Here is a 12,412-nt window from a genome sequence, read left to right as displayed (position 1 = left end):
AGCGGAAGCCCAGGGCCACCTGTAGGAAGCAGTGCAGTGCTGACACTTGCTACTTAATTTGCTTACACCAACCTCCTCCACATCGCTGCGCTCTAGAAGAACCATCCTTCCCGGTCACGCTTGCCTAAGTCCCGGGTCAGCAGGACCCTTTCCCTAGAGGACCGGCCCAAAGCCCTGCCAACATGGTGTCTCCTGACCCAGGAGTTTTGTGAGGCCTCGGATCTGGTAGTGGCAGCAACAGGTCTCATTTCACAAGCAGACCAGAGCATACCTAGTTTAAATGTGCCACATTCAGGCCAGACACCAAAAACTGCCCAAAGCAGGCAAAGAGAGTCTCTGCAAATGACTGGCCCGAGGATAAAGCAGCCAGGACACAACAGCAGAGCACACAGAGCACACACTGGAGACAGTCCCAGGAGCACCGGGCCCGGGACACTTAGACAGCAGGGCACCACGGGGCCTCTTCTTCATAAAGCCATCACCCTCAAGGACAGGAGATGGAGCTGCCTTTCCTAACACACAGAAACAGGCACCGAGACTTGGCCAAAATAAGAAGACAGAGAACAGGACAAGGCCACGGCTATGGCCAGAGATCTAAGTGAAACAGATATAAGTAACGTGCCTGATGGAGAATTTAAAGCACTGATCGCAAGGATACTCACTGGACTTGAGAAAAGAGTGGAAGGCATCAGTGAGACCATTAACACAGAGATAAGGAATAACAAAGCAGAGATAAAGGGCTCAATAAATGAAGTGAGAAACACACTTGATGGAAATGAACAGCAGCAGGCTGGAGGAAGCAGAGGAACCAATTCGTGACCTAGAAGATGGAGTAATGGAAAATAATCAAGATGAACAAAAGAGAAAAAAAAAAGAACTACACAAAATGAGAATAGACTTAGGGAACTCAGTGACTCCATCAAACATAATAATACTTATATTATAGGAATCCCGGAAGAAAAAAGAGGAGAGGGGGCAGAGAATTTATGTGAAGAAATAATAGCTGAAAACTTCCCTAATCTGGGGAGGGAAACAGATACCCAGATCCAGGTGGCACAGAGAACCCCCCCCCCCAAAAAAAAATTAACAAAAGCAGACCCACACCAAGACATATTGTAATTAAAATGGCAAAATATGCTGATAAAGAAAGAATATTAAAAGCAGCAAGACAAAAGAATATAGTTACATACAAAGAAAACCCCATAAAGGTATCAGTGGCTTTTTTGGCAGAAACTTTCTAAGCCAGAAACGGGTGATATGATACATTCAAAGTGCTGAATGAGAAAAACCTGCAGCCAAGAATAATCTATCCAGCAAGGTTATCATTCAGAATAGAAGGAGAAATAAAGAGTTTCCCACACAAACAAAATCTAAAGGAGTTCATGACCACTAACCGAGCGAGCCCTGCAAGAAATATTAAGGGGACTCCAAGTGGAAAGGAAAGATCGAAAGTGACAGTATAAAGGTAGGAAACACGAAAACAGTAAAAATGAGTATTTCTGTAGGAAATCAGTCAATGAGCTCATAAAATAAAAGGATGTAAAATATGGCAACATATACCCAAAAGAGGGGGAGTAGAGGAGGAAAGAATGGGTTCAAACCTAAATGACCATCAACTGAATAAAGGCTGCTATATGCAGAAGAGGTTATATATAAACATAATGGGAACTACAAATCAAAAACCACTAATAAATATGGAAACAATAAAGAGAAAGAAATCCATATATACCACTAAAGAAAACCAGCAAATCATGAAAGAAAGACAAGAAAGGATCAGAGAAAATCTGCAAGAACAACCACGAAACAAGTAATAAAACGGCAATAAATACATGACTATGAATAATTTCATTGAATGTAAATGGACTAAATGCTCCAATCAAAAGACACAGGGTGACAATGAATAAACAAGACCCATCTATACGCTGCCTACAAGAGACTCGTTTTAGACCTAAAGACCCCTGCAGATTCAAAGTGAGGGGATGGAGAAACACATTTGTCATGCAAGTGGATGTCAAAAGAAATCTGGAGTAGCAATACTTATATTGGACAAACTAGACTTTAAAACAAAGACTGTAACAAGAGATGAAGAAGGGCATTATATAATCATAAAGAGGATAACCCAAGAAGAAGAAATAACAATTGTAAATATTTATGCACCCAGCATGAAGCTCCCAAGTACATAAAACAGTTAATAAGAAACATAATGGAACTAACATAATAATATAATAGTAGAGGATTTTAACATCCCACTTATATTAATGGGCAAATCATGTAAACAGAAAATGAACACAGAAACAATGGCTTTGAGTAATACACTGGACCAAATGGATTTAACAGACATATTCAGAACATTCCATACTACAACAGCAGAATACACATTCTTTTCGAGTGCATATGTAAAATTCTTCAGAAGAGATCACATATTAGGCCAGAAAACAAGACTCAACAAATTCAAGAAGATTGAAGTCCTATCATGCATCTTTTCTGACCACAGTGCTATGAAATCATAAGTCAACCATAAGAAAAAATTTGGAAAGACCACAAGTACATTCAGGTTAAATAACATGTTACTCAACAATGAATGGGTCAACCAGAAAATCAAAGAAATACAAAAGTACATGGAAACAAATGAAAATGAAAACACAAGGATTCAAAACCTTTGGGACACAGCAAAAATGGTTCTAAGAGGGAAGTTTATAGCAATACAAGTCTACCTCAAGGCAAGAAAATTTACAAATAAAAAACCTGACCTTACACCTAAAGGAGCTGGAAAAATAACAAAGAGAACCTAAAACCAATAGAAGGAAAGAAAGAACAAAGATCAGAGCAGAAACAAATGATATAGAAATGAAAACGAACCTAAAAAACAAAACCAAAAAAATAATATAACAGATCAATGAAACCAGAAGCTGGTTCTTTGAAGAATCCAGTGAAACTGATAAACCTCTAGCCAGACTTAACAAGAAAAAAAGAGAAAGCATCCAAATACATAAAAATCACAAACAAAAGAGGATAAATAACAATAAACACCAAAAAAATACAAACAATTATAAGAGAACATTAGGAAAAACTATATGCCAGCAAATTGGATGACCTAGAAGAACATTCCTAGAAACATATAACCTACCAAAACTGAAACAGGAATAGAAAATTTGAATAGACAGATTATCACCAAAGAAATTGAATCAGTAATCAAAAACTTCCCAGTAAACAAAAGTTCAGGACCAGATGGCTTCACTGGTGAATTCTACCAAACATTTAAAGAAGAGTTAATAATTATTCTTAAACTTCTCCAAAAAAACATAAGAAGGAAAATTTCCAAATTAACCCAATGAGGCCAGTATTACCCTGATACCAAAACCAGATAAAGATACCACTAAAAAAGAGCTACAGGCCAATATCACTGATGAACACAGATGCAAAAATCCTCAATAAAAAACTAGCAAACCAAATTCAACAATACATTTAAAAAAAATCATTCACCACAATCAAGTGGGATTCATTCCTGGGTTGCAAGGATGGCTCTATATTCACAAATCAATCAACGTGATACATCATATCAATAAAAGAGCCATATGATCATTTCAAGAGGATAGAAAAAGCATTTGACAAGGTACAACATCCATTCATTGCTAAAAATCCTCAACAAAGTTAGTTTAGAGGGAACGAACATACCTTAACATAACGAAGACCATATATAAAAACCCACAGCTAACATCATACTCAACGGTGAAAAACTCAGAGCCTTTCCCTTAAGGTTAGGAGCAAGATAAGGATGTCGACTCTAGCCACTTTTATTCAACATAGTACTGGAAGTCCTAACCACAGCAATCAGACCACAAAAAGAAATAAAGGGCATCCAAACTGGCAAGGGAGAAGTAAAACCCTCACTATTTGCATATGACATGATACTATATATAGAAAACCTAAAAGACTCCACGAAAAAACTGCTAGAATTGATAAACGAATTCATTAAAGTCACAGGATACAAAACCAATGTAGAGAATTCTGTTGCATTTCTATACACCAATAAAGAAGCAGCAGAAAGAGAAATTAAGAAAACAATCCCATTTACAACTGCATCGAAGATATTAAGATACTTAGGAATAAACTTAACCAAAGAGGTCAAAGACCTGTATTCTGAAAACTATAAAACACTGATTAAAGAAATTAAAGATGACACAAAGAAATGGAAAGAAATTCCATGCTCATGGATTAAAAGAATAAATATTGTTAAAATATCTATACTACCCAAAGCAATCTACACATTTAACCCAATCCCTACCAAAGTACCAACAGCATTTTTCACAGTAGAACAAATAATATTAAATTTGTATGGAACAACAAAAGACCCTGAAAAGCCAAAGCAATCTTGAGAAAGAAAAGCAAAGGTGGAGGCATCACAATTGTGGACTTCAAGTTATATTACAAAGACGTAGTGATCAAAACAGTATGGTACTGGCACAAATACACACACACGTTGATCAATAGAACGGAACACAAAATCCAGAAACAAACCCACAATTATATGGTCAATTAATCTTCAACAAAGCAGGAAAGAATATCCAATGGGAAAAAGATGGTTTATTGAAGAAATGTTGGGAAAACTGGACAGCTACATGCAGAAGAATGAAACAGGACCACCTTCTTATACCATACACAAAAATAAATTTAAAATGGATTGAAGACCTAAATGTGAGGCCCTGAAACCATAAAAATCCTAGAATAGAATACAGGCAGTAACTTCTGTGACATCAGCTGTAGCAACTTTTTTTCTAGACAGGTCCCCTAAGGCAAGGGAAATAAAAGCAAAACTAAACAATTGGGACCACACCAAAATAAAAAGCTCTGTACAGCAAAGGAAACAATCAACAAAACTAAAAGGCAAATAATCTGCTGAATGGGGAGAAGATATTTACAAATGACCTATCTAATAACGGGTTCGTATCCAACATATATAAAGAACTTCTAAAACTCAACACCCAAAAAACAAATAATCCAATTAAAAATGGGCAGAAGACATGAATAGCCATTTCTCCAAGGAAGACATCCAGATGGCCAACAGGCACATGAAAAGATGCTCAACATCACTCATCATCAGGGAGATGCAAATCAAAACGATAATGAGATACCACCTTATACCTGTCAGAATGGCTAAAATAAAAAACACAAGAATGAGCAAGTGTTGGTGAGGATGTGGAGAAAAAGGAACCCTTATGCGATGGTGGGAATGCAAACTGGTGCAGCCACTGTAAAAAAGCAGTATGGAGGTTCCTCATAAAGTTATAAATGGAACTACCCCGGGGCGCCTTGGTGGCTCAGTCGGTTAAGCGTGTGACTTCGGCTCAGGTCATGATCTCATGTTTCATGGGCTTGAGCCCTGCGACGGGCTCTGTGCTGACAGCTCAGAGCCTGGAGCTTTCTTTGGATTCTGTGTCTCCCTCTCTCTCTGCCCCTCCCCTGCTCCTGCTCTCTCTCTCTCTCAAAAATAAATACACGTGAAAAAAAAAGAAAAAAATGGAACTACCTATGATCCAGAAATCACACCACTATTTACCCAAAGAATACAAAAACGCTAACTCAAAGGGATATATGCACCCTGATGTTTATAACAGTATTATATAATCACATTAGAGTTGGTAAAGAATGTTTTTCAATGCTTTAACAATTTTTTTTTTCACCACAAAATGTATCATGACTGTCTTATTAAGTGACTATAGCAATTTGGAGTGCATTTCAGATTCATCCCACCTTCTTCCTCAATGCCCGAAACCCATGAGAAAACCTAGCCAAGGCCTATGTTCGGTGACATACCCCATCCGTGTGTGACAAACTGAGGCTCCTGGCTCTAGTTTCACCTGAATGGTTGAACATCTTGATGCTGTTTTTAGAGAAGACTAATGTATATCCCCAGAGCCTGGGGCAAGAATGTTAACTGAGTTTGCTTAGGAATCGTCTTTGAATGTTCCAGCTCCGGCCTCTTAAAGAGCATACAACAAGCACAACGTAAATTTTTTTTAAACAACCACAGAAATATGGCTACATTGGGAAAAAGGAAATCAGACATTTTGTTTTAGCGAAGTATAAATAATATACTCACCATTCATTATCCAAGGCATGTCAAAGATCACCATTTTTGCTTAAAGACAAAAAAAAAAAAATTCAATGAATGTGATTTAGTATCACTATAGTATCATCACTTATACCTGGCCTAGAAAAAGCTGGTGATCTAAATGTAACTAAACACTGAGCTGGTTGACTCAGTTCTGATTCGGTGACGTGTGAGTGGTGCTCAAACCAAATTAACTTCTCACTGATGAGGGGCCCGCTCAGGGTGGCTTTTGGGAAATCAACAATACGCTATCATTGTCCTTTGGCAAACAGTCTGTTCTTTTGTTCATTTGTGGCTTTTGCTGTTTGCAGAAAGGTACAAAATAAATAAGTGGGTAAGCGGAGTCTTTGGATGTGGTATGTCATATTAGTGCTGATGTACAGTGAACTTTAGGAATGACCTCAATGTAATTTATTGGTTCTGATAATTTTCTTTTTTTTTTTTTTTAATGTTTATTTATTTTTGAGACAGAGAGAGACAGAGCATGAATGGGGGAGGGGCAAAGAGAGAGGGAGACACAGAATCGGAAGCAGGCTCCAGGCTCTGAGCCATCAGCCCAGAGCCCGACGCGGGGCTCGAACCCATGGACCGCGAGATCATGACCTGAGCCGAAGTCGGACGCTTAACCGACTGAGCCACCCAGGCGCCCCAAGTTCTGATAATTTTCTAGGGATTACATTGTAAAACCACTTACATGTTTTCCCCTCACCCCAATTTTAATGCATCATTATGTTTTAAGAAAGGCAAATTACTTATACTTTTCTTCATATTATGAGCCCCAGGAAGCCAATAATTCCCAAAGTATACAGAAGTATTATTTGCATATTTAGAAGACCTAAACAGCCCTATTAACAATTACAAGAACCAGAAATCACAAAGGGAATTCTTGATACCTAATTCATTCTATTCCAAATGAATCAAAATGTAATTTCATTCTTCTCTGAGCAGAGAAGCTCCTAGAATGGTTATATTAATGTAGGACAAGTAAAGTACATGTAAGAAACAAGGTATCTTCAAAGAGGTACCCTGGAGCTTAATAACCTCAGTCTTCATCTGTGATATGCCTAAAAAGATCTGGACTTAAGATTTTAAGAAATAATGGTTGTATTTCATGACAGATTTTGAAGCATAACCAATTTAAGATTCTATAAAATTTAATGTCTGCAAAATTACATTATGTAGGTAAAATATATGCATTACCTCTAGTTAATTGGAATGAAGTGTTTCAATTCATCTTTATATAGGCCCATGAATTCATTAATAGTTTTCTCAAAAGAATCTTAGATGTGTTTTGTAAGGTAATAATGGTATTTATACTATTGATAAATGGCTCTTCACAAACTTAGATATTTCAATAAACAAGTGGATATTTTATTTTCATGTTTTACATAAGAGGAACAAACTAACCATATGGGGTAGTGACGCCCTATTGACCACTGATTGGCACTGCTCAGTAAAATGAATCGGGGTACGTGGTGGATCCAGGAAGAACTCAGAAGGAATAGCAGATCCTCCAGGTTTCCCAGACCAAATAGTCTCTTTACCTAAAAAGGTTCATGAGGACCCTCTCTGAAGACATGAGAGCATAGGGGTAGGAGTGGCAGTGATCCTCGAAATCCATCATGCTTTTTGTCTGCTCCTTACTTCACATTAATAATATGAAAGCACATCAAAGTAAGATGATTTAGGGGTTTTATGCTTTTGCATCACCTAAGTCATGAGTCCCCAAAGGCCCTAATTATGGTATCTTCCAGGGGTGTGCCCAGGCAGACCTGTGAGTTTCCATTTTCTGATATCCTTGTTGTCTCTCTCCTGCGTTTTTTACTTTGAGCCCACTGGAATTCAAATATATGACTGTTGGGGCGCCTGGGTGGCTCAGTCAGAAGCATCAGACTCTTGGTTTCGGCTCAGGTCATGACCTCATGGTTGGTGAGTTTGAGCCCTACGTCTGGCTCTGTGCTGACAGCGAGGAGCCTGCTTGGGATTCTCACTCTCCTTCTCTATCTCTCCCTCTTCCCTGCTCTCACACGCACACGTGCCCTCTCTCTCAAAATAAATAAGTAAACATTTAAAAAATACATAGATATGACTATTTATGTGGGATAGTGTCTTCATTTCTCCAGAGGCAAACCACCATATAAATCCAAGAAATCAATGAATCAAAATGGGTACCTAAGATTTACGTGTTCTTCATTCAGGTAATTAATGCAAGAATCACAAAAACAAATTCTAAATTCAAATGTAGTCTACTGTTTTCTTAATGATAGTTTTTAAACAGCAATTAGTAATACAGTGTACTTTATGCATGAGTACTGCTTATCACACATATACTTTATTTATCAGTATTGTTTATCTGTTTCTTGCATGTAAGAAGTTCCATATAATAAATATCATTTTAAATGAGTTTTTCACTGAAAGATGAATAAAAATGGGAAATCTTGGAAATAAAGGTATGTTTTATGTCCCCATGTATGTGTGTGTTACAGGACGCCGTATATACAGTTTCGAATTTAAATTCTTAAAACTGTAAAGGACAATGATTATGAAAAATTTCCTTTATGTCTACTAGGATACGCACGTAAACTTCTATGCACACATTTAAGTTCTTCGTCAGAATATAAAACTTCAGGTATTAAAGTCTATAGTAACATAAAGCTATCTCAGTCACTGCCTATAGTTTCTACACATTATATTTTTATAAAGGAGTAAGTTACTTACAGAGGTATTTAGGGTAATAAACCTTAAAGCAGTTGATGATAAAGCGCACAAAGTCCATGTCCTAAAACACAGATTATACATTTAAAGCTTTAAGACTATCCACATTAGGGAGCTTTAAATTGCACACTTCTAAAGGTGATAAACTATTAAATACAAATGAGACAATTATTAAATTGTGTAAAAAATAAGCTCATATATAAATATATTCTCAGAGGCTAAGGTTTTAAGTCATTAAGCTACTTATAATAATCAGTCCTAATATCGAGTGAAAGAATTCAGACACTTAAACATCATTCATGTTATTTCCAACTAGTGAGATATGCAGGCTAAGGTAACATGGCATTATAAAGCAGATCGAAAGCAATCCCTACAGAGAAATTCTAAAAATCCGTTGAACAGTTAAAGAATTACTGAAACGAGCATACTGTTTACAACTTTACTACTTGCAATGATGATACATATAACCTATCGATTCTGGTATATTCGCTTTTTACCCCTGATTTCTACACCTTGTAATAGCTTTCGTAAAATACGTTTTATCAATCTCTTACACAACAGCTAATCTGATCATACTGGTGTGCTGTATGTACTTCGCTGCTAACTTCTTTCCTCTTATTTAGAGACCCAGAGGCAGAATTTTTTAGTTTACATTCGAGTGTTGTTCATGGACTCCAATCCCTGGAAAACTTTATGAACATAACTGTCTGTTGCTTCTCCTGCACCGAACACAGCCAACATGAACTTTGGTTATGAGGGTTACTATTCACATGGATCATTTCATTCCGTGTCATTCCCTGGCCGCAAGCTGATTTACTAATCCTGACTGGCCATCTTAGAAGGGCTGTAGAACGAAAGATAACTGTGCAAATTTAAATCCATCAGTTACTGAAAGGTGAGCTGTCCCATAGATGAGTCTATAAAGTCATTCCTAGCATGTGAGTTAGAGTATCTTTAACTTCAGCAAACTGAAAAGTAAGCACCTTTAACTATCTTCAGTATTCATTATGGAATAAACCCTAGTATATAATGGTAACTTTATAACTAATCGTTATATCCATTGTGCACCGAGGTAAATAGTTTGTATTTAAGAGTCAAATATCTCGAAATAACTAGTTATATACAAATTTGGTTACCTGTGTATGATCTGTGGCCCCCAGAGACTCTGCCAAAAGTCTTTATCTAAGATTCTTGCTTTCATCTTTTAAATGGATAGCCTTGCGTATAAAATCCCAAGTTACTGCTAATTCAAGTGGATTCGATGGGATGCCACTGGTGAAGTATATTAGTGGGTGCTACATTAAAAAGCTCCATGAAACCTGGTGCTCTGCATTCTGTGAGGATGTCTTCAAGGACTGTTTATTATCTTGTAAAATGTCCTCCCTTTGGGGATCCAAGAAATACTTTTCTTTCTAGTTCAAGTATCAGGAATGAATACACTTCTCCTAAGACACTGGTTTTAAAGTGTGGCCACTGAATAATTTTAAATGATTCCATTTCTTTCAGGCAGGCCACTGAAAGACTGAAGCCCGATTAGTGGCCCAACTCTAACAAATAACTTTTAGCTTTTTTTGCCTTGTAATTCTGCATACATGTTTATAAGCCAACTTAAATCCTTTGTGAATCATGAGGAAGTCATATATAAAAATATCTAAATTAAGGGACACCTGGGTGCCTCAGTTGGTTAAGCGTCTGTCTCTTGACTTCAGCTCAGGTCATAATCTCACGATTTGTGAGACTGGGCCCTGTGTTGGGCTCTGTGCTGACAGCTCAGATCATGATCTCATGGTTCATGAGTTCAAGCCCTGCATCAGGCTCTTCGCTGACAGCACGGATCCTGCTTTGGATTCTGTCTCCCTCTCTCTCTGCCCCTCCCCAGCTCACACTCTGTCTCTCTCTCTCTCTCAAAAATAAACTTTGAAAAAAAATTTAAAAAAAAATAGATTTCCAGAAGTTAACCACCAGGCAATGAGTACGAATATGTATACTTTAAGGTTCTTAACATACTTTGCCAAGTGGATTTTCGAAAAGGTTTCAATGTCGCCCCAGGGAAGTGTGTGGATGCTCCTTCACCGCTACCAGAAGGAGCTAAGGTTTGAACGTAAGAGACAACAACAGCTATGATAAATGTGCCAAAGTCGCCCCATCACCGCTGAAGGGTTTGTAGTTACCGCTGAGGTCACGCAAGGACCCCAATTAAAGACTGGTGGGTTTTACTTATTTTTTAAGCTTGGCAAAATCCCCTGAAGAAAACGGGTCTCCAAAGCTAACCAAATCAAACAAAAACCCCAACGAGGTGACCAATTGCTGTATGTGCAAAAGTCAGGTGAGCACCTAACAACTGCCAAGCATCGTATGAATCTGATGGTATTAAAGAGAGCGTACCTTACTTCACTCCCTATTTGAGTGTATTACTCTGTGCCAGGCACAGGGTTACGTGCCGCAGGATATTAATTCTGACAGAAGAGTTCACTGTTACCACTTCTGCTCATGACCCTGCCAGCCTCGATGTCCTACCTTGACATTGTGTGTATCAGACGAGGAGCATTCCTAGGAAGTACACAGTTTCAGTGCCAAACACCGAAGCAAATTTATTTCTCCACAAATCCTATTTCATGTCTGACTTCACTCACGATACGGAAGGCAAAAAATAAATCCCAAACATAACTTGGTTAGCTCAAACTTGCAGCGATGTCTGGTTGGGAGGAGTGGCAGGGAGAACATAATGATAAATAAGGCTTTGGAATTAAAGAAATGCTTACTATGCTATTTATTCCAGTTTCTGACAGGTCAAACATCACTGTTACAGGTTTCCCATTTTCTCTTTTAGCATAACGTTCCAACCAGAATGCGATAAGCTTCTTTTTGTCCAGTGTGGTTTTATGGTCTTTTATGTGATACTTCACCCTGATCCAGACTTTTAACAGAACACGGGATAAAAATAAGAAAAATATTTGTCATTATATTATTTTATGCATATATCATTCCTATCCCTTGACATTTTTCTTCATTTACAATAAATTTTCTTTCTCACGTTAAAAACATCGCTTCCTTCTTTTCAACGGGAAATAGCGTGCACTTGGGAACCTTAGGGAGGAGCAGAGATGTAAACTATTCTCCCCTCGTAGGAAATAAACAAACTTCCCTAGTAAGTAAAGGGGAAGAGAAAATACAACAAACAATATTTGGTAATAACCTAAAAGTACTCTTCACCTTGCTTAACCAAAAAGCAAGCCAGTGGTTCTCTGGAGCACTAGAAAAGACCTTCCATGCGGAGGAGCAGCTTAGACAGAGGCCGGAGTCCAGTCAGGGCTGGGAGCCGCAAACCACTCAGAGCACTGTGGCTGGGACAGGCTGTGGCGAGTGCTGGGAAGAGGCGCTAAGGAGACAAGGGCTGGGCTGAAAGGGCTCCCAACGAAATGCTAAGGTAGCTGGGGCCCGGGGATGGTGTGGGGTCACCACTCCTCGTGGAGAGGCAAGGTACTTGAGATCACCCAAGGGGACTGTATTGCTGTAAAGTAAAAGACGCCAAGCAAGGAATGAAGTACGGGACGCATGTGGAAAGGACAGCGGAATGACAGGAAT

At 38.3% G+C, this 12,412-nt stretch overlaps 1 protein-coding gene across 3 annotated transcripts in view; it reads right to left on the bottom strand.

Moving 5' to 3' along the window:
- MOSPD2 (motile sperm domain containing 2) overlaps window positions 1–12,412 on the bottom strand; it is a 58,144-nt gene that overhangs the window by 26,190 nt on the left and 19,542 nt on the right. For all 3 annotated transcript variants that reach the window (XM_007090069.3, XM_042973806.1, XM_007090070.3), the window contains exons 5-7: window positions 11,590–11,744; window positions 8,831–8,891; window positions 6,101–6,139 (exon numbers count right to left, since the gene is read on the bottom strand). In XM_007090069.3, coding sequence (XP_007090131.1) covers window positions 6,101–6,139; window positions 8,831–8,891; window positions 11,590–11,744 — 255 coding nt within the window. The remainder of the gene's footprint in view (window positions 1–6,100; window positions 6,140–8,830; window positions 8,892–11,589; window positions 11,745–12,412) is intronic.

The sequence above is a fragment of the Panthera tigris genome, chromosome X (genome assembly GCF_018350195.1).
Source record: "Panthera tigris isolate Pti1 chromosome X, P.tigris_Pti1_mat1.1, whole genome shotgun sequence".
Classification (NCBI taxonomy): domain Eukaryota; kingdom Metazoa; phylum Chordata; class Mammalia; order Carnivora; family Felidae; genus Panthera; species Panthera tigris.
The sequence above is the reverse complement of the archived record's forward strand: the minus strand, read 5'-3'. Positions and strand labels throughout refer to the sequence as shown.